Source organism: Alternaria ventricosa (assembly GCF_023758065.1).
Source record: "Alternaria ventricosa strain BMP 2768 chromosome Unknown scaffold_8, whole genome shotgun sequence".
Classification (NCBI taxonomy): domain Eukaryota; kingdom Fungi; phylum Ascomycota; class Dothideomycetes; order Pleosporales; family Pleosporaceae; genus Alternaria; species Alternaria ventricosa.
The window spans coordinates 743824-770033 of NW_026055688.1; the positions used below are offsets into that span (position 1 = coordinate 743824).

A 26210-nucleotide genomic window follows, 5' to 3' on the forward strand; every position below is an offset into this window, starting at 1 on the left:
AGTATATTACTCTTAGTAAAGCTATTAAAAAAGCTATTTAGATTTATAACTTTATTAATAATCTTAGAGTTAGTATTACCTTTAACTCTATTTTTATTTATATTAATAATAAGTCTACTATTAAGCTTACTAAGAATCTAGAGTTCTACTAGCAGAGTAAGTATATTAATATATAGTATTACTTTATACGCAATTACGTACGCGATAAAGATATTATAATCTAGTAGATTAATAGTAAAGATAACTCTACTAATATATTAACTAAGGCTCTTAACACTATTAAGTTCTAAAAGATCTACTATACTTTAGGTCTTACTATAGGTCTAACTTCTTCTATAATATTAGTAGTACTTATACCTTATTAGGCTTATTCTTTCTATAGTACATTATTTTAAGTAAATTGTTTTTTCTTCTTTCTTTTATTTAATTTATCCTCTATTTAGATTTAGAGAGGCTATTAGTTAGGCATTCTCTTACGTAATTTACTTACTAGCGTACTTACTAGCGCTTCCTTCTCTCTATATAAACAGGGGCACACTTCTTTATACATAGATTATTAATACATTCTACACTCCTCTCTGTTCTACAGAAGAGGGTCACGAAGAAAGCCCAAAGAGTGAGGCATGCCTGCCCTAATCGGCTCACCTTCCGTAGGGACTGTTCAACCATGCTCGCGCATAAAGACTCGCACCGTGACACCTGTCAGTGCTGTCAGGAACATGTCAAATCGTACACCGTGGTACCTGGAGCGCTCAAGCTAGCCGGTGCAGTGACACTTGTCCTCATTTGCGCATCTGACCCGGAGCAGGTGTTTGGGGTCTGTCTGGATAGATTGCCAAGGCCCATGTACATGCAAGCTCCCTGTAGTTGTTCGCCGACCTTTGTGAATGGTTCGGCGTCGATGGATCCAATAGAGTGAATGATCTCGCTTGGTCGCGGCGACTAGAAACGGGCATCGGTTTGTGCGATCTGTCTGGGTTTCCAGGTCAATGGAGTGGACTACTTCTCGGGCACTATGTTAGTACCATAGATGGAGATCGCGGAGGCATCTAGCAGACATGGGTAGTATTGCGTGAGAGATGGGCCTAGTAGATAGGCAGCGGTATCGATATCGGATACCTATCTCAATTGTTGCACACCGAGAGGGGCGGGGTGAGGCCCCGCTTGTCGCACTGAGAGCATCGAATTGCGATCTCTTGAACCAATACACCGGTGTGCAGCTGGTAAAGCGAGTATCGGTGTGGTGATGCGCGCATGCTTTTGCTGCTTTCACTGAACGCGCATCTGCTGCTCGAGCGTCGTCGTAAGTCGTCCTACAGTGTGGAAAGCGCCACAAAGCTTGATTGCATTACCGCAGCTGTCAGTCAGAACCTTCTCCGGAGTACAGAGCGCGCTCCCTCGACTATTCTGTGCACTAAAAGTCCTCTCGCAAGACGCTGTGTGCCCGCAATTCGTCACCCGTAACGCTCCTTGACAGTCGTTCCTGAGATGTTAGCCGGACGTCGTGCCTTCTCGTGGAAAAAATGCGAGGGTCATCCTTGCATCTCTCTCATCTTAGCGAAAAGGCACTACCGAGCGCGATCGTAATATTGCGTTATGGAAAGTCTAACAAGATGACAATCAAGGAGTCCGTCGTGCAAGAGTGGTTTGGTGGGGCAGGGGACCGACTGCACTCTTGTTTCCGCTTCGTCAGGCTGTGAGACACGTCCCAACGCGTCACCCGTCGGGCACGAGGAAAGGCAATTCTGACAGCTTGGTGGTACTATTCGATGCGCCGGAGGGGGAGGAGTACCGTTCACGCTGTGATATTTGAGATAGCCTTGAAGGACTACGAATGTTTCTTGTGCATGCCGTGACGTTTGTGGAACGATCGTGAAGACGACATCGGTAAAAGCAAGAATACTGAGGTGAGCCAGTGCCTCATAAGCTTAGATTGACACCAAGAGAATCAGGTGAGATGTTCGTATAATGCATGAATTACGACAGTCGTGTCGCGATTTGACACATGCTTTGCATGAGAAGGCAGTTGAAAGATGATGGAACAAATGCGTTGAGGATGTACGCGTCGCCTGAGTACGTGAGGCACGACTAGTTCAGTACATCCTCTATCGACACGTTGTCGCGCATTTTGCTTTCTGGTTTGACCCAAAGGGGCACCACTTCCGATCTTTCCACCTAAAAAGTAGCTGTGTTACGAGACTACATGTCGTGCTGAACAGACGCACCGCTGGATACGCTCGACTTGCGCATGGATTCTTGGACTTGTCCCCTCGATGCTGTTCGTAGTCTGTCTCGTACATCTGTTGCTTGCTGATGCGGTGAACAGCTTGGGACGATGGAGTGCATGATTCCTCTAGTCTTTCATTACTCATGGCAGACCCTGGTCAACTTTGGAAGGACGACTAACGAAGCCGATGCGTACGATAGAACGGCTCATCAGAGGTACGGGCATATTGACAGCGTTGTCGTACAGCCAGTTCTCTTGGACGCCGGTCCTGCGACGACACCACAGCGCGCGCTCAGCATGGCGTGTGGCAGGGTTGAGATGTTTATTCACCTGCGTCATGTCCAATAGACACAGCTATCACACCCAGACATGGCTTCGCCACAAAATTGTTTTGGCTTGCTCAACCTGGGCCATAGCTTTGGACTCGGAATTGGGTGCAAAATCAGAGAGACCGCTGGTCATGGCTCTGTACCTGCTGATGTTCGCTGCTCAACTCCAACTTTGGCTCGCCGCACAGCAGTTTCACCCTGGATAAATCTGGCTGGTCGAGGTTACTCAAGCCGACTGTCATCCCACTGTGACGGCTTCTGTGTAACCAGCGGAAGCGGAAAGAGTCTGGGCACATGCACAATGATCGATAGCAAGCGCGCATCTCCTCCCCATCTGAGCGCTGTGCGAATGACCATCGTCCTCATAATGCATTGAACCTTGGCCCAATCAACGCGATAGCTTCGAGCGAGTCCGCTTTGGATCTCAAGACGGTACTCTTCTTTGACCGGAAGGCAGTGTGCGTTGTTCGAATCTCCCACCGCCGGCCACGCACAGTGACAGCGGGTAAGGCTGTAAGTATCCAAGCTGCTCTGCAGAATGGCACCGATTCGCCAGGAAATACAACGAAAAGATACACAAGAGCCCTGGAGACGGCTCTGATCAAGCCGTTGTCGCGGGTCGCAACAGCTGGTGCAGCAACCTGGCTTTCGTCTTCTTTGAGCGGTCTGTACTGAGACATAAACACCGCCTTTCTTCATGAGCAGGCCTGCAATCAGTCCAACCGCATGTCAAAGCGAACGTGGTAACGCGACTTGTTTGGAAATGTCCGGTGAGGCAAGGGCCCGTCGAGAGTCCGCTGTGAATGACTTCGCGTCGCAGGCAAGTGAAAGGGCTTGCATTAGAGCGCGCCATGTCTCACTACGAATCGAAAGACATGTCTGATCCAAAAATTGCATCCAGCCTGCAATGTTTGACGGTAACCAGATTGTTTTTGCAGAGACAAGCCAGCAGTGTCCATGCTGTATACCGTATCTCGAGTATCGCCAACGGGAGCAAGGCTGAACACACACCGACAGTGTGTGCACCAATGACAGGTTTCGACGCAGTTGCAATTGTGCAGATATCCGAGATACGTGAGGAATTGGGCCACGTTTGCAACGAGTGGCAAGGGACGTGCGCCGTACTTCCACGGGACGCTGCAGGTAAACATTGCACCGATCCGGTTCTTTCATGCCAGGCCGACAGGGAGTATGCCAGAATGATCTAGTGTTCTCAGAAGGATTGTACGGGAATAACTTGAGTCTGAGCATGCCACTCGTGCGTACTGGTCAGGTACGTGCGGTATCGTGTTACAATCGCCAAGTATCTTCAGCAATGGGTACCGCTGGTATGGACGTAGCGATGGACTAGTTTCCCATAAGTCATGTTCTGTCCGGAGACATATATAGGTGCCAATCAGGAAGCACAAAATGTGACGTCCTCTACTGATAGCGCTGGTGGCTGGAGAGTTGCTGAGCTGCTGATCGCTGCCAGCTCGCACGTCCCTGAGCTTATTGGAAATGTTTTGGTCGGCGCACATTTCCTCTCGACAAAGGAACTCATGTATGTCCTGGTGTAGATGCAGGGTTCAGGGCGGATGTTGTGTTTGATGCCGTACGACGCTATACCCTCGATCCCTCTTTCACTATCGCATTGTTCAGATCCCAGCACTTGCTTTCGGCAACGGCCGTTTGGTCCAATGATTGGATCCACCACGCCGTAACCTGGCAAGCCATGTAGTGTGGACGCTGGTCCACTTACACACCGGACGTAGTCTGCAAGGCGCTTGGACAAGCTTTGGCGAGGTGCGTCGCCAGGACTGAGCAACTAGCGGGCCGAAGTGAAGTCCTGAGTTGACCCGTTAAGAAGCCGTGTACAGCACAAGTACCTTGCTCCAGGATACCGTCCTCCTTAGTGACATTAGCCGAAAGCTCTCCCGAGAAGATAACCTGGTTCGTTTCCCTACTCTTTGGTAAGGCTTGCATCTCATCTTGGTCGACAGCATTTGTATGATCGCCTCTTCTTGACACTTGCTGACTTGGCTGTCAAAGTGACTAGTCGACTGGTACTGTTGCGATAGCCGAGCAAAGTATCCGTTGGACACCACACGAGGTCCATCCAATCGCCACGGGATCATTCCGTTTGTTGGGCGGAGCCACTGCTGTCGTATTGGGTCATCACCGACGTGTAGCGCACGTCTCCTCGCCATCATCTACTCCATCAAGCGCGTCGTCGCTCGGGTCCTCTTCAGTCGAACTTATCACGTACGTCGCAATGACAGTCAGTTGTATCTGGTGCGGTCTGCTAACTGCAAGAAGATTTGTCGCAAGCGTCTGGTAGTCTCCGGTCCACGTCCTTACTGGCCGGAGGTATAGGGTGCTCATTTCGTCCTCGTGAGCATTTCGCAAACGAACAAGACGTCAGCCTCTTCATCTCGTCGCTGCCACCCAAACCCTCTCCACTCCAAGTCGATCTTTCGTTTCACGGCAGCTTAGTCTCGCTTTTCCACCTGGTCTTTGCGTCTCCAAGTCCACCGTTCCTGCCAAGTACCGGTACCTTTCGAAAAGTACCTGCACCAACAGTCTTCGTCTCAGCAACCGGAAGGTTCGCAAGGTATCCTGATGATGAAGATATCGCAAATGCTGAACCCTATCTGCGGTGGCCGCGACGACCACCGCAGTTCGAACTCGCCGACGCCAGCTCCGTATCCAGTGGCCGCAGTGTCAGAGCCAAGACGACAAAAGATTCCAAAGGACGCTCCCATCTTTTCAGAGGGTAACAGAACCGTCGGTAATGTCAACTTCCCACCGCACGAGGCCGGTGAAGACCATGAGCTATTGCACCAGCATCGCCGGTTTCAAGTCTATCCTTTGGGAGAGATATCCAGGAAAGGTGTAAGGCACATCCCGTACAACAGCGACAAGAAGGCCTTTCATGAAAAGACTGGACGCGAAGCTTTTGAAAGTACGTTCTGTTCACCCTCCTGCTTGCTTGATTCTGACTTGGGATTAGTGTTCCAGTACACGTACAAGAGACCAGATGACGAAAAAGAGTACACCGTTGTCTGGGACTACAACGTCGGCCTCGTTCGCATGACGCCTTTCTTCAAGTCGTTGAAGTATTCAAAGGTAGGTTGCTGAGTAGCCCACTAGATGAAGAAAAGACTAACTAGTACAGACGATACCGGCCAAGGCGTTGAGAGAGAACCCCGGACTGAAAGATATTAGCTACAGTATCACCGGTGGGGCTCTAGTCTGCCAAGGTCAGTTTTTGTGGTAGCTGTCATCAGAGATGGGTACTGACTTCTTGTAGGCTATTGGATGCCATACCATGCAGCCAAAGCCATAGCAGCGACATTCTGCTACGACATTCGATGGGCACTCACCCCGGTATTCGGCAACGACTTTCCCTCCGAGTGTCTGCATCCGAAGGACCCATGCTTTGCGAAATTCCTCATTGACCCGACCATTGTGCAGTTCTGCGCGCAAGAGACGGTTCGTTTCGCAAAGCTTGGTGCGGCGTATGCTGTTCCCAAGCCTGACGCATCGTCGCGGATCGAGACACCGAAGATGCACTGCGAGCCACCCTTGCGTAAAGAGAAGCTGGTCATGCAACGGCGCGCGCGACCGACTGATATCGAGAGCGGGTATGGGACGGACACTAGCCGGCATGGAAAGTATCTCTGCTCACCTGAAGTGTCTCCTCGCACTCAGTTCACGCCCATCAACCGGTCGCAATCTCCATGGTCGCCACGCACAGTCGGCACTCCTCTGTTGGGCTCGCCTTTCAACTTCCAGGCGCCTCCGGGGCTACTCACGCCAACGGCGGCTCCATACGAATACCAAGTTGAAGGCTTTCGAGCGAAGCGGACACATTCGAAAGTCTCTTACGACGACCGCGTCACTCGTCCCGAGACAGCCACCACGGTGGACAGCGCGCACGGCTCGGATGTGTCCGGTGGCGACGACGACCATACACGCGATGATGTCAGGGCGGCGGAGATGTTGTTGTCGCTTTGCACTGTAGAGAAGACGATGCCACCGACGAAGCGGACGCGTTGTGGTTCGAGGTTCTAGGAGCGGTGTTCCCCACCTTCCTCGCGATATCGATGACTAAAATACCGCCGGTGGTGCTTTCCCTTTCCGTCAGCCCATGACGTCTCGTAGCTTTTCCAGCGCGCATCGTCGGTACACTCGTTAAGCATCTTGCATCCAGCCTGGCTTCTTCATTTCAAAGATATCAAGGCGCACTCGTTAAGCGATTTGCATATAGCTAGGCTTTTTCATTTTCAAGGCGCGCTAATGGCGCTTCGGTGTCGCTCTTCGGCGTTGTTTTTTGTTTGTGATATTCACCAGAAAATAAACACATACCATCAGGCAAGTAGCGCTGCATAAGCAATACCAGCGGTCTGGCAAACATCATACTCAAAAGTGTAGATAGGTAGATAGCTGTATCTTTTGTGCGTAATTACAATCTTGCTATGGTCATCCCGTGTCTTATGTATTACTATCGTGTGAGCTCATTTGGAAGCTGCCTTCTGGCTCTCAATCCTCTTCCTTGTCCCATCGATGACCGCCTCTTCGTCCCAAATGTACGTCACACTCTCCTGCTTGTTGACCTCTGCGGCCCACTTAGAGAAGTTGGGCAGTGCGTCGAGGCCAGAGATGACGGATTTGGGTAGCAACTCGTGCTTAGCCATGGCATATGTGCGAATGATGAAAGGTGCTGTCAGAGCCTGCAATTTGTTAGCATCGCCCGTAGTCCTTTGAAGGGAGGAATGCGCCTTTGCCTCAGAACTGTATCTGCTCGTGGCCTAGACTGCTCCCCCTCTAATGCACTTACCTCAGCTAACGTAACCTTCCGGCTACCACCAAAGAATGGCTTCGCGTCCTTGAGTAGCGGCTCGATCTCCTTGGTTACAACATCCACGAATTCCTGACTCATCTTCGCCTGCTCCTCCTTGGAGTCACACATCAGGATCTTGTAGAAGAAGCTTCCCGCCTTGCTAAACCAGGTATCGACGAAAAAGCTGATTCTCGCCCGGGTCAGAGCTGCTTCTGGGGTACCGGACGCGGGGAGAACATGTGAGGGGTACGCATCTGCCAGGAAGGTTGCGACGACGCCGGACTCTGTGATGATTTCGCCATTGAAGTTGATCGCGGGAACGAGGCCGCGCTTGTTGGTGTTAGTATTACTCCATCACTTGAAAGAAAGCTTGGGCTTACAGGGTTGATATCAAGATACCACGGCTCCCTCGGTTTACCCAAATCAATAATAACCTCCTCATACGGAAGACCCAACTCCTTCAACACAATATGAGCTCGGTGCGCCCAAGGACAGCGATGATTAGTGTAAAGCGTAATCTTGGGCGTATTTCCATTGACTTGAGCCATAGCGTTTGATGTAGGATATCGAAGATGATGTCAACACTAGGGTGATGCGGCTGAGAATGCGGGGGGAATACGACTAGCTAGAAACGCGAAGTGTGAAGCTTAACTGATGCAGGACTAAGAAGCGCTTTTGAGAAGAATGATGTTCATTTATGGTGCTATGGTTAATCTCGCAACTCGGTGTTGAGATTAGAAATCAGCAGGTTGATGTATTACGCCCGGCGTGCTGGGAGGGGCGATGCATGCCGATATGTGGGGTATGCCGTCCGCGATGTCGTGCGCCTAACCCCCGAACCTTTTCGCCCGGAGCTCCGTGTCATGAGAGGTCGGATGCCTGATGAGCGAAAGCTCGGCGGAAGACAACGTTGCGTCATGCCCGAATCTTAACATGAAAGGTCCGCAAGATCGGCGGAAGACAACTGTGTCTAGTGATGCATGCGCTTCGCCAGGGCTGGGCAGGGCGGTTTCTTACAAGCTCCGAAGACGATGGAGCATGAGCGTCCCAAGTGACCAGCCCGACGGAGGCTTATAGCAGACCCTCCATATGCGCATTGATCGGTCTCCGTGCCAAAGTGTAGTATGAGGATCGAGACCCCATAGTATTCAGCGGATGATGCCATCACCCTCGACCTTCCACTCCATAGCGGTCGCGTCCGTCTTCTTCTTCGCTCTGCGCTTCTCATTGCGCAGCCGCCTCTTCTCCTCGGCATCCTTCTCCAGTTGCTCCTTGGTCATGGCCAATCTCGCGTCCAGATCTGTCACCTCCATAAACTTGTCCTCGTCCCGTTTGCGCTTGAGATATCGTAGTCGTTCCCGTACTTCGTGGACTGTCGCGCGGTGGACCTCGCCCGACTGGCCCGTTGCGACCAAATGCTGCTTGCTGTTCAGATGCTCGACGTACTGGATGTTGTCCCTGGTAGCTGTTAGTATAGTCCATAGATTACAGGTTTGCGACAGTAAATACGTACTTGAATGTAAGGTCGCAGGCTTGACAGTATGCGCCCGCACCGCGTCCCCTCTTACCAACAGCGGCTGCTGCTGATGTGAGGGTTTGCTTTCCGATCATCTTGCTCCAGTCTATGCGCTCTGATCTGGCCTCGGTCTGCTTCAGATCATCAGGTGTGGACGCCCTCCGCCTGTATGTCTTGCCCGCCAGCTTTGCCTCATATCGCTCTTTGCCCTCTTCGCGATCTTTTGCCTCCCTATCCTTCGCCCGCTGCGCCATCTCGTCGCGATCCCATGTTTTCCTGAAGTCTGTGTCGCCGCCGCCAGACGTTCCGTATGCGCCTGCTTTTCCGCTCATGATGGGCGATGCGTTCAACTAGGCTCTTCGCGATCGCGTAAATGTGTTGTTCGGTTGTTCAGAATGAGGCGGCTGTTGTTTTGTTCGGGGAGTCGCGTGGTACTGTACGGAATTTCTGTGATTAGGTGGGTGGTGATGTGTCTAAGGATTTCCACAAGCTCAAGTCGCGACTTTCGCAACCTTGGGTGCACGGACTTACGTAGCGCTATCAGCTATCGTAACGGCTTCGCCCAACATCATACTGAAGAATCATCGAACTTTGATTGTATTCGTGTAGACTATAGGAGTAGATTTAGGTTCAGGTACATGTTGAAGATCTGATAGTACCCGCTGCAAATGAAACTCCTATGAACGAACACTCCTCGCTATGCTTGATTTCGCTTGTGAATATAGAGCGGTCGCAATACCAGAAACGCGACCAAATTCAACAGCGCCATTACATGCTGCAGTATGTTTGTAATAAGTAGAAGGCATGTGTCGAATAATTTAGTAGCCGTAGGGATCTGGCGGCCGGGGATACGATCCGTTGTGGTGGATTGGCGGAGTCGGCACTGCAGGAGGTGGTACCCCACGCATCACTCTGAGAGCCATATGTTGCTGCGGCACTGATCCCTCCCTCTCTCGTCGCTTCTTCTTCTTCTGCTTGACCCCGTATCCAACATCCGCGTAGCCTGCCGCGGCGAAGGGTGGCTCAACCACTTCTCGAGAGCGATCGTCCGGCAGTCTGAGCTCGACAAGGCTGTAGAAGTAGTCCAGCACTTCTGGGTATCGCAGTACCGATGCGCGCCAGTCAGCGTCGATGCCGCGCTTGAGTTCCGCGTGCGCCTCTGCGATCTGTGTCTGCAGCGTCGCAACGTACATGGGGTGTATCGGCGGGTGCCCCGAGTATCGCATGTAGACTTCGTAGTTCGGGAGGGAGGCTAGGTATGAGGAATGCGCCTGCTTGCGTGTCGAGGTCAATCTTTCGAATGCGTTGAGGATGTGCTGACGAGCATTGTTGATTACCCAGTCTCTACACATTGTCAGCACAAACTGCAAGGAGCGTGTATGGATCATACCGTATCTCAGCCATGCGATCTTCCATAGCACGCGCCTCAGCCTGCTTGACGGCTATTTGTAGCCGCTCCGATTCGCAGGAGCATTCAGGATACGGCGGCGCATTGCAGATGGCACAGTTGGGAGCTGCATCCATTTCGTGGGTAGCAAGTTGGTGAGCCACTGCTAATCATCGTCGGTCCAGAGTGGGCCGTACACGTTAAGAAGCTGCCTCGGAGCTCGCTGCGGAGGCAGAGTGAGGCTGCGGTATGGAGTGTCGTCGGTTTAAAACAAGCCCTAGGCGGATGCTCGCGCTTGGGTAATCAGGCACAGGCGGTGACAAGTGACATGTTACATGACGAGCAATGTGGATGCCAGTGACGGGGACTGGCTAGCTTCGGGCAGCTTATGGGCGGATTGATGTATTGGACGAACTTGCGGATGCGTTATGAGTTGGCAGAATCGCTAAGGTCCGCTCGACACCCAACCTCGCGCTACGCCAAGGCTGTCTACATCTAACAGTCCAGAGTCCGAGGAGTCCATCGGAAGCTAGGCACATGTCGAGTACTATGCTTCACCGTCTTATGGTGATGGAGGACAGCCTTGATCGTGAGTAAGTCTGCGTGGCACATGTCAGTACTCGATCTTCGCATCAGGTTACCCCGCCTTCGCTTCAAGCCTTGTCCGACCCCTCGATGCTGTCCGATCAGGACCAGCGCAGGTGTGCTCCGTATCCAAAGCTATCAGAGACGTGACATATGAGTGATATGCATCATTGTGGTACCTGAAAAGCAACGTGAGACGAATGATTAGGTGCTTCAGGGCGTCATGTATTCGCTGTTCGCGATTTGCTCGAGCTGGTTAACAACAAGCGATATCGACTCACCGTCAATTCTGACCTCAGCTCGTTCCGATCTTTGTCTGATCCATAGGCGGCTGATGCTCCGTATCTGTTGGAGTTTTTGGCACGAGAGGTAGGCTGAGTGACCTAGGGCATGGAGAAACCTGTGCGCGGAATACCCGTACCTTGATGTGAGTGAGAAGATTTCTCCAGAATTCACGTACAGTTTCAAAGAAAAAGAGCGACTTCAATACGTTTGTCGGCCACTAAGCCTGGGAGATGTTCTGTTGTTATGTTCTGTAGGCGCCTCCCTAACACGGCAGGCTTCATGACGTCACGCGTCACTCTTACCAAAGCTAGCTTCTTTCATCCGCCGTGAGAACAACGAGAAACTCAATGCGCTTCTGTGGACGTCAGTCCACAACTATTATCACGTTCTACCGCCTGAGCCCTTTTTAAGATGACAGCTTCCGTGTACTGGACGGGTCAAGTCCTCCCGAACAACCGCCAATCCTTCGGTCCCGGCTATCAATTTTTCGCCGACCTTCGCAAACCTCCGATGAACGGTGCCAGTTGACCGCTTGCTTTATGGCGTGCATATTTCGATACGTGACGGCTACGGTTGCCGATTTCGCATCCTCCGCAAAGTCTTCCGAGCCTGGAGCGGCACCCCATTCCAACATGCAGTGCGCCCAAACGGTCTGCTATCTTCTAGATTCTCGACGGCCAATTGCAAACTGGCCACAAGAGCTAGAGGATGACTTCCGCCAGGTTCGCGCATCGCGCAGAACCGATGTGGGGTATGTCAGCTTCAGCTTTGCTGGGGTTCAATAGCCCGGTAATATTTGCGTCTCTGTAATGTTGGACTGTCGCAGCGTTTTCAACGTTCTCAAGACTATGTAAGAAACGTCGAGAGAATGTTGACCTTTATCAAGCTCTACACACTCTCCGACCAGTATATTGTCCTCGGCCTGCGCATCGATTGTCCAGCAACGCAACGCCATGCTAATGACTCAGCGGTACGAACGCGTTCTCTATCGGATGACTAGGCCGCTCAAGACTGGCTAATCTGTATCCTGCACGCGCACGGACTGCGCCCTTCAACTCGACATCCTTCAGAATACGGTTTAGCGTCTGTAGAAAGTGTGCAGTGCTTTCTTTGGCATGGTCCTAAAGATGAGTCCAAGCCAGCAGTCATACTTAGCATCCATACTTCCGCAACGACATCTTGCGCCTTATTGTCAAATCCGTACGGAGGGCGCGCATTTGTCTTCTTCCCCCTCACGAGCCATTGGCACGAACCAATACGATTGATTGATCTTGCAAGCCGGACCACGCGCGACCATCATGGCGACGCCTAGTGCAGCCTTTGATATGGCCGACTTTGTCGATTTCGGAGAAACAGGCATGCCCAATGTGTCGCAAGAAGCTTCTTTCGGCGTGTCTGAGACGTCACTACCCCAGAAGTGAGTGCCTCATGTATCCTGTCCGGTCACATACTCCGATCTCAAACTTGTATACTTGCAGGATAGCAAGGACAGCGTTGCACATTTGCCAAGCTCTGCGTGCATGGTTCTGACACCAACTAGCTGTTTACTGGATGATGAATCTGGAGAGCTGGACAACTCCGCCAGTACTCAACCCGCAAGTGCAGACTTCAATACGAACTTTAGCAGCTGGCTCCCAACTTATCAAAAGGCTGTTCAGCCTTGCGAGTACTGTCGATCGAAATCTCTCGAATGCTTTATCTTCAACGCCGATGGCTCCAAGCGACCCGGATGTTCGCCATGCAACGCTCTGTTTCGACCATGCAGCTTCAGCAACCCTGAACGGATGCCAGGTATGCGTCAGAGGACTGCACTGGACACCTTAGACGTCGTGGCAGAGAACGACATTCGACATGTCGGTGGGCTTACTGGCAAGAAGCAGATGCGTTCGCTGGGTCATCTTGGTCCGATCGAAGATGGAAAAGAGGATGACGAAGGTCCCAAGAAGGGCGCCGCAGCTGCTCGCTTTCCACGAGCGGCTGTGAAGGTGCTCAAAGACTGGATGCTCATGCACATCGAACACCCATACCCGACTGACGAAGAGAAGGAAACCTTGAAGCAGCAGACTGGCCTATCGGTCGGTCAAATCTCGAACTGGATGGCGAATACAAGGCGAAGGCAGAAGGCGAGACCCAAGCGAAGCGCTTCGCCGAGTCTTCGACCATCAACAGAAGCTATCAATATCCCAGCAGGCAAGACATGGGAAAGCATGAGTACGTATTCCGAGTCTGGTTTCACACGATCGCACAAAACTCTGGCTTCGTCATCCACCGGGAAGTTCATGACTTTCCGTGTGGATGACAGGCGTCCAGAAGATAAGAACAGAAACCCAGACACTAGCACCATGGCTCAAATGCCGGTGCTTCAGCAGCAGGAATGTTTCGGTTAACTCTCGACAGATCCGTTCGAACGATGGAAGCACTCTCCTCCTGAGAACGAACCTGCGCCGATGAACGCTATCGCACACGCTGTTGAGACTTTCGACCTGCCGCAAACAGAGAGCTCAAGTAGCAGCTATCGCAAGGATATATCCAACGATAGCACCGGAAGCTTCTCTGTATTCAGAGCACCCTCTATCTCCTCCCTGGAGACCCGGCCTACCAACGTGTCTTCTGGCTCCTTTGGATCTCACAACTCAGCCTACTCGCACGGTTCACGTCACTCTCTCGGTTCGTTGAACAGCTTGAAGTCTAAAGAGAGGCGAAGGCGTCGTCGCATACCCACCCGGGCGCCAAAGGCCGGTCCTGACGAAGGGCAACGTATCTTCCAGTGCACTTTCTGCACTGATACATTCAAGTCCAAATACGATTGGTGAGTTTGTTCCTGTATTCTCGCGATGCAACGGCCACTCTGAAGCCTACGAGTTTCTACAACATCGATTCAAGGCCTCTTTGGACGTGTCGTAGTCCTCTCACCATCCGACATGATCGTCTTGTGGCCTTTCCTTTGCTCGGTCGCTACACTTGGAACACCATGCGGACGTCATATGTAACAGAAAACAACAAGCTGACAGATTACAGGTCACGGCATGAGAAGAGTCTTCACTTGTCACTGGAGAAGTGGTTATGTGCACCCTTGGGCGAGATTGTTGCAGACAAAACTACCGGAAAGCCCAGATGCGTATACTGCGATGAGCTAGACCCCAGCAAAGAGCATCTGGCCACGCATAACCACTCCGCCTGTTACGAAAAGGGCCCAGAGTCCCGAACCTTCTACCGGAAAGACCATCTTCGACAACACTTACGACTCATGCACGGTTGCAAGATGATCTCCAGTATGGATACATGGAAGTCTGAAGCCCAATACATCAAATCTCGTTGCGGCTTTTGCGGGATGAACTTTGACAAGTGGCAAGATCGCCTCGACCATTTAGCGAAAGAGTTCCGCAACGGTGCACACATGAAGAACTGGAAGGGATGCAGGGGCTTAGACCCCCATGTCGCTATTCACGTCACGAATGCGATGCCACCTTATCTCATCGCCAACGAAAGCAAATCGCCGTTTCCATTCTCAGCATCTAACACCGCGAGCCTCAAGGTACGTACCACCGCGGCGAACATGTGGACTGCGCACAATAGGCTGACTTCTCAACAGCAGCTTAATCTGTCCGTTGATAGTAAGGACCTTGAGTACCTTTTACCCAACGTTGATGACATCGACTACACGAACAACCTGTCTGCAGCATACCAACCTGGCACTGATCCCTCCACTATTGGACCCATCGTCTTGACGACACCCAAAGACTATTCTCCTTCCAAGTCACCCGTTGACAACCCGAACGCAACCTGCTGGGAGATCCTCACACTACAATTGGGCCGCTTCGCACGAGAGCATATCGCGAAGCACGGTACCGGGAACTTGACTGACGAGGTATTGCAAGCGGAGTCCCGTCGGATCCTCTACGATGACGACGATCCGTGGAACCAGACATCTGCCGATAACCCTGAGTGGCTGAACCTATTCAAGAAAGCACACGGCATCAACTGTCAAACTCCAATCAAGAGTATGTAAACCCCGTTCCGGTATGCCTCCAGAGCAATTGCTGACCCGAGAACAGACATCAACAGCGAACACGAAATCTTTGAAGATCTCGGCATCAACTACGGCTCCGCGTTAGATTCGAGCTTCAACATGAACAATTTCGCCTGCACTTCAATGTCCCAGAACGACCCGTTGCGCGCTCTATCTTACGAGTTCGCCTTGTCCGGCTCTGTAGGCGCCGTCCAAGGACATGCGCGACAACTTTCCTCAGGCCGCCAAACGCCATACAGCGTACCGGGACTGACCGGATCGCCTACCTCACCAGCGTCGTACGCTCCCATCACGACTACTTCGAGCGCAGACAACTTACTAGGTTTCTGTGAGCCCATCTCAGAACTCGCGTGCACAGGAGCCGGTACTTGTCGCGGCGAGCAAGGCGAGATCGGCTTCTCGATTAAGACTGCTGGGTTACCGAAGAGGAGGTACTGGCTCGATGATTCGACTGCGCATCTGATGCCGTTCACATCCAGCGCTAGCGAACAGCCCACGGTTGACGGTTTGACTGCGGGTGGGCCTACTGTCGACGACTTCCAGTTCCCATCGTGGGATCAACTGCCAGAGGATTTCCAGAACCCAACGAGCAGCGCGGACTTTGACTCTACTATTCCTGTTACGGCTACTGGTGTTGGTATGGCGGGTGTTGAGGGTACTGATGCGATGCCCTGGGATGACATGGACTTTGCTATGGATTTGGATACCGATATGGATATGGGTCTTAACCAGGTATGAAGCTGATGGTTTTCGGATTATTATTTGGTCACAATGCTCTTTCCGCTTGGTGAAAAAATTCTTTGGTTTCTTCACGCTTTGGAATGTTGGCGTACACTTGGGGTAAAATGCCTTCGCTTTTTGCAGTCATGGTTGACGCAGACATATAGATCTAATGGTCATAATTACATCGCATATCCCTTGCTTTACCCCCAACATCCCTTTCCATCATTCTCATTGCCACTTTCGTCTACCTACCTAAACCCTCGTCATGGTCCCATGTTCCACAACGCACCTACCCATCGTACCACACTTACATAGCCGCCCACGCACCGCATACTCCACCCTTGCGATGCATCACTTGACTGCGTCTTGATCATACGTCGCTTTTGTTCGTACTTGGTCTCCTGATACATGCTCGATATATTCCATAAAATTCACGATGACATCATCAATCACCAAACATCATCCTGGCGTTGTGGCGGGTAAGCTCCCCTTCTATCCCTTTCACATACTGCTTACTAATTTTCTGGTCCAGAGTGGTTATCGCGTTAGACTTGAAATCTAATTCCCTAGGGAGCGTCAGTTCGAGTCTGGCCAACGTCGAGTTTCTTTTTTGCTGGGCTGTGCCACATGGAGGTGGGAGGGTTGCCATAGGTGAGTGGATGTGCGGTAGGGCTTTTGGGTTAGAAGATATATAGCAGACTTGGATCACGACATTGTGGGTATAGAAGAGTCAATGTCGTTGGTAGCATTCAAGACTATTATTTTTGTGATTTGATCTACATACCATCCTTTTTGTACCTCTCTATAGCTGATCCGCGCTGACTCTTTGAACAATAATACCCGACGACGCGCCGCCTCCGTTGCAGATAACAGCAGCACCGTATTGTCCAACTTGCAGCTGATGTAGCAGAGTAACCAATATCCTGCTTCCAGAGCTACCCAGTGCGTGTCCCAGCGCAATAGCACCACCCCTTGGGTTTACGTTGTCGGTGCCGAGACCGAGGATCTTGGCGTTGGCCTTGATAACGGCGGCGAAGGCCTCGTTGAACTCCCAGATAGAGATGTCGTTCTTTGAGAGGCCGGATTGCTTGAGCAGCTTTTCGACGCAGGAGGCGGGGGCGACGGGGAAGTCGATGGGGTCTGAGGGGGGGTTAGTAAGGGTTGGTGGTGGTAGGAGGATGTAGGTACTTACCAACAGCGGCATCGGCATAGGTGACGACCTTTGCTAGTACGCGGCTGTCCTTGCCGTATTTCTGAGCAATCTCTTTGCTTCCTAGTATCAGTGCAGATGCGCCGTCACTGAGAGGTGAGCTGTTCGCTGCTGTGACTGAGCCGTCTGGTCCCTTCTCGAACGCTGGCTTCAGCGTGGAGACCTTGTCCAGCTTCAGCTTGTTGTACTGCTCGTCCTCGGAGATGATGGTCTCGCCCTTCTTCGACTTGACAGTCACTGGCACAATCTCGTCCTTGAAGAGTCCATCCTTGTATGCCTGCTGTGCGCGCTTGTATGTCTCGATCGCGTAGTCGTCCTGGTCCTGCCTCGAGACTTCGTACTTCTTGGCTGTGTTCTCCGCACAGTTACCCATGTGGATCTGGTTGTAGACATCCCATAGTCCGTCGGCGATCAGACCGTCTTGCAGCTTCTGGTGGCCGAAAGCTGGTTGTTGGCTTGCCCGGTTCAGATAGTATGGCACTCTTGTCATGTTCTCCATGCCACCCGCTACTTGCGCTTCCGCTTGTCCGAGCTCAATTGTCGAGGCGGCGATGTTAACTGCCTTGAGACCCGATGCGCATACCTTGTTGATGGTCGTGGCTTCGATGTTGGTGGGTAGGCCGGCGAAGATAGCTGCTTGACGCGCTGGTGCTTGTCCGACGCCTCCGGAGAGGACGTTGCCCATGTATACGGCATCTATCGAGGATATCGGAACTTTTGACTTTTCGAGGGCGGACTTGATGGCTGTGGCGCCGAGTTGGGTCGCGGATACGGTTGTGAAGTTGCCATTGAACTATGACGCGTTTAGCAGCTGACATGGCTTGAGATGATGGTCTACTAACCACTGCAGTTGGCGTTCGGCTGGCGCTTATGATGTATGCATCGCGGATTTCTTTCCTTTGCGGCGCGGAGCTGCTGAATTGTCTTTGGATGCTGGCCAGCCGTTGTTGAGGCCGCGAAGCCATTCTCATGGATGTGCGAAGGGCAGAGGACGACATGGCTGAAAGACGGTATTTACAAATTTCGAAGTACAATGGTCAGAATGCGGAGAAAAGGACTCTAACGAGCAGAAGCGTGGTTGTCACATGGCGGCAACAGTTCCGTAGCTAAGATGCGGGCGGCGGGATGTGGAGGATACGCGCTCTGACGTCTGTGCCGAGGTTCGGCAGTACACGGCACTGCCCGGCTTAGTCGCTCTCATGAACTCCAGGGCTTTCCTCCTTCAACCTATGTTATGTCACGTTACCGTCGACCTTCTGCACTCTCAGCGTCGACGGAGCCGACCAGATCGATCACATTTTGAAAAAAATTTACCTTGTCCAACGCAAACATATTTCACCCCAGCGGTCATGGCACAAACGCGAACATGTCACGAACCTGCCCAGGTGCTCTTCACCATAGCCACGCGTGACCACGACGGCCACGCAGTATGGTGTACCGTATGGACTGGCTCGCTACAACTCAGCTGTACTGCAAGACCCGCCTACACTCTCAAAGAGCTAGCACCGTGTGTTTGTACAGGGAAATGTTGATCGAGTACAGTCACCCGCATGATGACAGTTGGCAGGATTGTCGTAGGAACACCCGTCTCACGCTTTGTGATATCTCGTTACCACAACATTTATTGACGCGCAATCCTCTTCTGCTCACCGGTTAGCTCCCGTCGGTCACGCGTTCATACCGGAGACGATTGCTTCGAGACTGTCTTGTCATCTTCCTACTATCCATCCTTTCTCCTATTCGCCATCGAGATCTCTTCACCGCCTGTATGTGCGGGTATCTGCACGATTGTACCTTAATCGACATCGTAGTACTACGATTGCTTGGCCGTATTGGCTGCTGTGCCACGCCGGACAAGCGGGGCTATACCGTACCTCGCAGTCTCTAAAAGTCACTCTGCTATGATGGGCACGTTACTTCTCACATGATCTATGAGATCATTCAGATATCCACAGGAGATGGCCTGCTGTCACATCCGCAATCAGACACAGCCATTTTAGTTTGGGTCGCAGCATCGCACAGAAAGCAGCGCCTTCTAGTTTTGGCTGCGATACCGTACACAGATCCGGAAGGAAGTACAATTGGCTTCTGAAGGTGTCCTTACTATGTATAAGAAAGGCTCAAAGGGACGGTATGTATAGAATCAAGCTCAAACAATTCATTCAAGCTTCATCACAACTACGACACTATCATCAAATCTTCTATCAACTTCCAACCTTATTTCGAGACCTCCAACACCGCCGAGATGCATTTCCCAACTGTGATCGGCTCTCTCGCCCTGATGGTCAACAGCGCTCTCGCAGCCGACATCATCATCAACAACAAGTGCCACTACCCTGTTTGGGTCTCAACCGTTCAGACGGAAAAGACACCGCTGAAGAAGATTCAGCCGGGCGACAATTGGTCAAAAGCACAGAAACCTGCTCTCGACGGCGTTGGCGTCAGCATTCAGGTCATTAAACAGGACGCCTTTTCGGAGAAGCCAATCTTGAACCTGCAGTACTCTTTGAATGGAGAAGATCTGTGGTACAGCATCAGCAACACGCCGAGCAACGACCCGGACGCTTTAGCCTTCAAAGACGAGAAGCTTCGCATCCACAACACCGACGGTCTGCCTTTTACGGAGATTGTCTGGGTCGGCAATCACAGGCCCGAGGGCACTGAACACTATCACGGCGACGCAACTCTGACACTTGAGCTGTGCGACGACTTTGCAAGGCGCTTCAGAGCTTAGACTGAGGATGGTAGCTGGAAATGGTGGTGTAGGTGGGCGGGATGTAATGGCTGTGAAGGGCGCGATGGACAAGGCAGAATGTGAAGGATTGTGAAGCGGAGTGTGATAATGGAAAATATGCAACGAGGGCATACGCAGGGTATAGACACGAAGTCACTCCTTTATGATTAGTTCATCGAAACGTGTAATTCAAGTGGGTTCATTTTGGTCGCGTCACATTGCGCTCTCACGTGTTAAGTTATTTGAACTGTCTACAGCAATGTAGCCGAGATCTCTCAAATATCAGGATCTGTTTCCGGCTCGTGACTGGGCTTCTGAGGCGCAAAGACAGACCTCTTTCTTGATAGGGTTCGTTTCGATTGTCCTAGATTGGTACTAGCGCCATTCCCGAACGCTAGACCCTGGCAGGTGTGTGATGCTCGATTGCCGACCCTTCGCTCTTGCAAACCACATCCCACCCGCTGCACCTCTATTGCAATGCTTCGTCAAACGCGCCGTTGTGATTTGTCATAGTCCTAGTGTCATACAGCGAGCTGACTCCAACTTCCTTCCAACGCAGCAAATCGACCCCAGCATACGCGCAGCGCTGCGACCACCCTGCTCTAGACGATCAACGCCCCCAAGACCCTCGAGGGCATCACCTACCGCCATGGTTCGAAATGGCAGTCCGTCGCCAGCGGACAACTTTCCGCTGGGTCACTCTGCGACATCCCCTCAACCGCAGCCTTCGAAGCGCGACAAACGGCGCAACATGCTTGCCGAGAAGCTGGCAGAGATGATGGCTACCTTTTCAGACAACCGCGACAGTCATTACAGAGCCCAGCTCGCTGCGCTTCAAGCCGATATCAACCTGATTATGAAAGCCGACCCGTATGCGAACCAGCCGCTCGAGGATAGCAACGAAGAGGCTGCCGAGCTCGTCTCTCAGATCATGGGGAACAACGTACCTACGGCGCCGAGCGCGGGTACCGATTACATTGCGCAATGTGGGAAACACTATTCGCGCTTTGTCGACGCCGTCAATGATGCGATGGAAGAGCGCGACTACAACCTGACCATGCTCTGGGTGAGTCCCACGGCTTCCCGCTGTGTTGGTACGAGACGCTAACCGCCAATTACGCAGAACAAGCATGAGGACACCAAGAACGAGATCGAAAATTCGCACTACTACAAAGTCCAAATCGCCGAAGAAGAGCACAAGCTGCTGGCCGCCACCATCCGCGAACGACTGGTCGCAAGCATACAACAACGGACAAACAGACTGAAGCGAGAGAAGGAACAACTGGATCTGTCTGACAGCAATGCGATGCTGCTCCATCCCAACCAGTTTAGTATAGGGCATCCCGCAAGCCCTGGCGGACCGCAAGCGCCGCGAAAGACCAGGAGGACAGGACATAAATTTGGCGACGCTGAGGAGCTGGCTGCTGCTACCGAACACAAGAGAAAGCGCAAGCTGTACGAAGACCAGGACAACGACTCTCCCGGTCCTTCTGGTCGCCCTACTGAAATGGGCATCGGCTCACCCTTCCGCGAAGCCAAAGCGCGCACCGTAAACGCCCAATTCGAATCGTCTGCATACTCGCTCGAACGCCTCTTCAGCGAGAAGGAGCTAAACATGGCCATGAACCAAGCCACCATGGCCGCGTCGCACTTCTTCGCCAAGATGAAGAACACAGAGGCCGCACCGCAGGAAGCCACGACAAACGGCAACACCAATGGCGCAAACGGCGAGCACGCATCCGAGAATGGCGACGCCATGGACCAAGACCAAGATTCCGACGACGTACCAGGCGCGACCGACATGATGCGCCAACACTCATCGAACCCACACGCGACCCGCGGCGCCACACGCTCAGCTCTGAACCCCACGGCGGCTATAGTGAGCGGTCAAATACCCCCGTTCATCTATAACCCGCCCTTTGTTCTAGATGCTAAGATCTTCCAGAAGATCAATGCCTCGGCACCGCCACCACCTCCCCTCGGCGCACACGACATCGAGCAAGATCTGAAGCTGATGCTTAGAGACGCACCACCAGATGACGACATCAACGAGAAACTCCTGCAAGCTGCATGCAACCCCGTCAAAGCGCGCGACTACCAGGTCCAGCCACCGAACTTCTCGGAACCTGTCCATGAGATGACGAGTGCGCTTAGGAGTACAGCGCCCCATCTTGAGGTTGGCGCTAGCTTGGGTGGTGTACCGATGAGCGCACAGAGTAGTATGGCAGGGTGGTCGGATGCTGGTAACAATACACCACTGGGTCGTTATGGAGAGAGGGACTCGTTGGCTGTCGGCGGCCATGGCGGTGGTGTTGCGATGACACGGACTGCAAGCGGTAATGGACGGGGACGTGGTAGGGGACGCGGAGGTGGAGGGGGGAACTGAACGTGTCCCTTACAGCCTACACTGCGGTTGAAGTGAGTAAATCAAAGGATACTACGTTAGTGTAGGCGTCCAGCTTCTCTGCAGCATGGGCAGTACGTGTTCAGTTCTTCTCCCTGCAAAGGGCTCCACGGTGTATCAGGTTTCGCGTTACGGTCTCGCACTATATACCCACGACTGGCGTTTGGGCTCGCGGTGCACCACGGCGGTGCATGTATACTTATATGTCTTATTTGATCTCCTTTATTTATTTATGTCTGCTAGTATATAGACTTGGGTGGAGTTATCTGTAGTACTTGTACTAGGTATATGTTATGACTTGGCTTCTTAGCTTTGCTCTACCCATGTGTCACGATTTCTCATGATGAGCTGGAGTTCGTGTCACGAAGTACGGGTTTATGGAAGTGTACCCTGAAGGTATGCACTAATTGACGTCCGTATGAGCTCACCACGTCGAAGGAAACAACACCCTGCAGTCTACATTGGTACAAAACCGAAAGTTAGCAGCCTCTTGACGCGATTGTAGACTTCTGGGTCATATATGATTTCAATCTTCTGTAAGTAGGCATTCGGTCTCTTCTTGAAACAAGGTGAGCCATCGAGAAGGCACACCACCATTGCCTCCAGAATCAGGTGTCGTGTGCGGCTCATGTCATCATCTCAAACACCAAACATCACAAAGCAAGAAGATGGAGTTTTGAAGTATTCTCTCAATTCTCTCTACACAGGATATGGAAATCCCACTATTAGAGTACATGCTATACCACCCAACTTTTCCTCCGAATCATTGATCGTTATTCATCCGATGCATTCAGTAAAAACCGTGAAATGGGCTCAATGTTGGCCATGAAACGCCGTGAACTACCACCTAAGAAAGAAGAAGTCTATGCTTGAAGATGCACAAGGAAAGAAGACGAACAGACTGCATCAAGAAGAGCGATCCGCTTAGTCGACCTCCTCGACAGTGGGGCCGTCATCGCCGCCAGCGCCACCAGGGGCACCGCCGCCGGGCATACCACCACCGGGCATACCGCCGGGCATGCCACCCTCACCACCGGCTCCGTAGAACTTCATCATGATGGGGTTGGCGACACCCTCAAGCTCCTTCTGCTGGGACTCGTACTCGTCCTTGGTGGCGGTCTGGTTGTCGTCCAACCACTGGACGGTCTTGTCGATCTCAGCGGTGAGCTTCTGCTTGTCACCGGCATCGAGCTTCTCGTCGACCTTGGAGTCGCTGAGGGTGTTGCGGAGCGAGTAGGCGTAGGACTCGAGAGCGTTCTTAGCAGAGATACGGGCAGCCTCAGCCTCGTCCTCAGCCTTGTACTTCTCGGCCTCAGCCAACATGCGCTCGATCTCCTCCTTGGAAAGACGGCCCTTGTCGTTGGTGATGACAATCTTGTTGGTCTTTCCGGTACCCTTCTCAAGAGCAGAGACGTTGATGATACCGTTGGCGTCGACATCGAAGGTGACCTCGATCTGGGGGACACCACGAGGAGCAGGTGGGATACCGGTGAGCTCGAACTTTCCGAGCAAGTTGTTGTCCTTGGTGCGAGCACGCTCACCCTCGTAGACCTGGATAAGCACACCGGGCTGGTTGTCGGAGAAGGTGGAGAAGACCTCGGACTTCTTGGTGGGGATGGTGGTGTTGCGCTTGATGAGAGCAGTCATGACACCACCAGCAGTCTCGATACCGATGGAGAGCGGCGCGACGTCGAGAAGCAGGATCTCGGAGGTGGACTTGGAGGATGTGTCACCAGACAGGATAGCGGCCTGGACGGCGGCACCGTAGGCGACAGCCTCGTCGGGGTTGATGGACTTGTTGGGCTCCTTGCCGTTGAAGAAGTCGGAGACCATCTTCTGGACCTTGGGGATACGGGTAGATCCACCGACCAAGACAATCTCGTGGACGGAGGACTTGTCGATCTTAGCATCGCGGAGGACACGCTCGACGGGCTCCATGGTGGAGCGGAAGAGGTCCTGGCACAGCTCTTCGAAACGAGCACGGGTGATGCTGGTGTAGAAGTCGATACCCTCGTACAGGGAGTCGATTTCGATGGAGGTCTGAGCGGAAGAGGACAGGGTGCGCTTGGCCCGCTCGCAGGCAGTTCGGAGACGGCGGAGAGCACGAGCGTTGGAAGTCAGATCTTTCTTGTGTTTGCGCCTAAGTAATCAAGTTAGTAAATGTTTTTGAGGAATACAAGGCGGCCTCCATGATCACTGTGTTGTGGAAGAAGGCCATGTAGGCGCCGGGGTATTTTGTACTTACTTGAACTCGTTGGTGAAGTGGTTGACCAGACGGTTGTCAAAGTCCTCACCACCCAAGTGGGTGTCTCCGGCAGTGGACTTGACCTCGAAGATACCCTCCTCAATGGTCAAGAGGGAGACATCGAAGGTACCACCACCCAAGTCGAAGATGAGGACGTTGCGCTCACCCTCGGTCTTCTTGTCAAGACCGTAGGCGATGGCAGCGGCGGTGGGCTCGTTGATGATACGGAGGACGTTGAGGCCGGCAATGAGACCAGCATCCTTGGTGGCCTGACGTTGCGAGTCGTTGAAGTATGCGGGAACAGTGACGACAGCGTTGTTGACGGTGCCACCGAGGTAGGACTCGGCAGTTTCCCTCATCTTGGTCAGGACCATGGATGAGATCTCCTCGGGTGTGAAAGTCTTCTCCTCGCCCTTGAACTCGACCTGGATGACTGGCTTGCCGCCCTTGTCGATGACCTTGAAGGGGAAGTGCTTCATGTCGGCCTGGACCTCAGCGTCGGCGAACTTGCGGCCGATGAGGCGCTTGGCGTCGAAGACGGTGTTGACGGGGTTCATGGCGACTTGGTTCTTCGCGGAATCACCAATGAGACGCTCGGTGTCGGTGAAGGCAACGAACCTTGGACATGTTAGCAATGGTCGTAGCTGGAGGCAAGAAGTGGTGACTTACGAAGGTGTTGTCCGGTTACCCTGGTCGTTGGCGATAATCTCAATGCGGTCATCTCGGAAGATACCTACGCAAGAGTAGGTAGTACCAAGATCGATACCAATCGCGGGTGCCATGATGTCGATATGTGTGTAGTGGGGTATCAAAAGGGAAGAAAAAGTAGTGGTATGCTCACAAGTCGGTGACTTATAAAGGTGAGGCTTTCGCGGTGTAGTGTGGTTTGTGTTGTGTAGTGGAAAGAGAAACAGTCCCAAAGCGCGGGCAGACGAAGTTTTTGTATCGCCTGGCAGCGTGGTGTTTCTACAGAATTCCAGCGCCTTCGACGCGCCAAGCAACCAACCAGAACCTTCCCGCAAGCTCGCGCAAGCTCTGCGACCCACTAGAAACAGCTGCCTTGCACGCTTTCCGGGGGCAAATGCCTAATTCTTGTCATCCTGGCTCCACAAGCGGCTGATTGCACGGCCGCAGTATTGCGCCCAACGCCTTCTGCTCGCGGACTGTGAATCTTCGTGCATCTTCTGTCGCCGCCGCAAAGGGCGCTGGCCGCCGCCTTGCTATGACGGAGGCCTCACCCCACCAAAGCCTCAAACGGGTGACATAAGCGAGCTGCCCCGCCATGAGCGGGCCCATATGTCATTCCGCCCATGGCAACGACGGGTAGTTTCAAGTAGCTTCCAGATGTCCAGGATTTTTTCAACCGCCGCGATCGAGTGAAGTCACCGTCGGCGTTTGTCCCTGCCAACGTCGTCAACCTCTGGTTTGATCGCACACACCACGTACCAACAGGCTTGCTGTTCTGGCTTGTACCTTGCCACGCACAAAATTCGTTCGCAGCTTGAACAAAGAGATATGACGTACTCGCGGCATTCACGTGTCGTCGGGGTACCTGAGACGCGCAATCTCCCACACACGGAATCCCTGAATGGGCCTACAGCCTACGTTAAGATGAAAGTGTGCAACTTAGATGACCTGATGACAATGTAGGATCCAGGGTGGTCAGAGATTCCCTTGAACGAGGTGCAATTTCGATGTATAGAGCAGCTT

At 52.5% G+C, this 26210-nt stretch overlaps 9 protein-coding genes and 1 non-coding gene across 10 annotated transcripts; 5 read left to right on the top strand and 5 right to left on the bottom strand.

The window, feature by feature from the left end:
- Window positions 1-5157: 5157 nt before the first annotated feature.
- On the top strand, window positions 5158-6612 carry J4E93_005482 (uncharacterized protein; the record flags this gene model as incomplete). Its single annotated transcript, XM_049343403.1, has 4 exons — window positions 5158-5500; window positions 5549-5664; window positions 5714-5798; window positions 5849-6612. 4 exons carry the CDS (start codon window positions 5158-5160, stop codon window positions 6610-6612), a joined length of 1308 nt encoding a protein of 435 aa, XP_049199496.1.
- A 443-nt stretch (window positions 6613-7055) lies between these two features.
- On the bottom strand, window positions 7056-7929 carry J4E93_005483 (uncharacterized protein; the record flags this gene model as incomplete). Its single annotated transcript, XM_049343404.1, has 3 exons — window positions 7056-7271; window positions 7379-7711; window positions 7762-7929. The coding sequence occupies 3 exons, from the start codon at window positions 7927-7929 to the stop codon at window positions 7056-7058; spliced, it is 717 nt and encodes a 238-aa protein (XP_049199497.1).
- A 600-nt stretch (window positions 7930-8529) lies between these two features.
- On the bottom strand, window positions 8530-9229 carry J4E93_005484 (uncharacterized protein; the record flags this gene model as incomplete). The annotated part of the gene is made up of 2 exons (XM_049343405.1): window positions 8530-8839; window positions 8895-9229. 2 exons carry the CDS (start codon window positions 9227-9229, stop codon window positions 8530-8532), a joined length of 645 nt encoding a protein of 214 aa, XP_049199498.1.
- A 486-nt stretch (window positions 9230-9715) lies between these two features.
- Window positions 9716-10421, bottom strand: J4E93_005485 (uncharacterized protein; the record flags this gene model as incomplete). The annotated part of the gene is made up of 2 exons (XM_049343406.1): window positions 9716-10241; window positions 10288-10421. The coding sequence occupies 2 exons, from the start codon at window positions 10419-10421 to the stop codon at window positions 9716-9718; spliced, it is 660 nt and encodes a 219-aa protein (XP_049199499.1).
- Window positions 10422-12452: 2031 nt separating this feature from the next.
- Window positions 12453-15922, top strand: J4E93_005486 (uncharacterized protein; the record flags this gene model as incomplete). Its single annotated transcript, XM_049343407.1, has 6 exons — window positions 12453-12571; window positions 12695-13365; window positions 13552-13963; window positions 14173-14689; window positions 14747-15155; window positions 15210-15922. The coding sequence occupies 6 exons, from the start codon at window positions 12453-12455 to the stop codon at window positions 15920-15922; spliced, it is 2841 nt and encodes a 946-aa protein (XP_049199500.1).
- Window positions 15923-16433: 511 nt separating this feature from the next.
- J4E93_005487 lies at window positions 16434-16504 on the top strand. The gene has a single exon. It is a non-coding gene; the product is annotated as a tRNA-Ser (tRNA).
- Window positions 16505-16709: 205 nt separating this feature from the next.
- Window positions 16710-18115, bottom strand: J4E93_005488 (uncharacterized protein; the record flags this gene model as incomplete). The annotated part of the gene is made up of 3 exons (XM_049343408.1): window positions 16710-17047; window positions 17100-17910; window positions 17960-18115. 3 exons carry the CDS (start codon window positions 18113-18115, stop codon window positions 16710-16712), a joined length of 1305 nt encoding a protein of 434 aa, XP_049199501.1.
- A 1247-nt stretch (window positions 18116-19362) lies between these two features.
- Window positions 19363-19851, top strand: J4E93_005489 (uncharacterized protein; the record flags this gene model as incomplete). Its single annotated transcript, XM_049343409.1, has 1 exon — window positions 19363-19851. The coding sequence occupies one exon, from the start codon at window positions 19363-19365 to the stop codon at window positions 19849-19851; it is 489 nt and encodes a 162-aa protein (XP_049199502.1).
- Window positions 19852-20500: 649 nt separating this feature from the next.
- J4E93_005490 (uncharacterized protein) lies at window positions 20501-22237 on the top strand (the record flags this gene model as incomplete). The annotated part of the gene is made up of 2 exons (XM_049343410.1): window positions 20501-20917; window positions 20975-22237. The coding sequence occupies 2 exons, from the start codon at window positions 20501-20503 to the stop codon at window positions 22235-22237; spliced, it is 1680 nt and encodes a 559-aa protein (XP_049199503.1).
- Window positions 22238-23179: 942 nt separating this feature from the next.
- Window positions 23180-25282, bottom strand: J4E93_005491 (uncharacterized protein; the record flags this gene model as incomplete). The annotated part of the gene is made up of 3 exons (XM_049343411.1): window positions 23180-24395; window positions 24501-25118; window positions 25170-25282. The coding sequence occupies 3 exons, from the start codon at window positions 25280-25282 to the stop codon at window positions 23180-23182; spliced, it is 1947 nt and encodes a 648-aa protein (XP_049199504.1).
- Window positions 25283-26210: the final 928 nt, after the last annotated feature.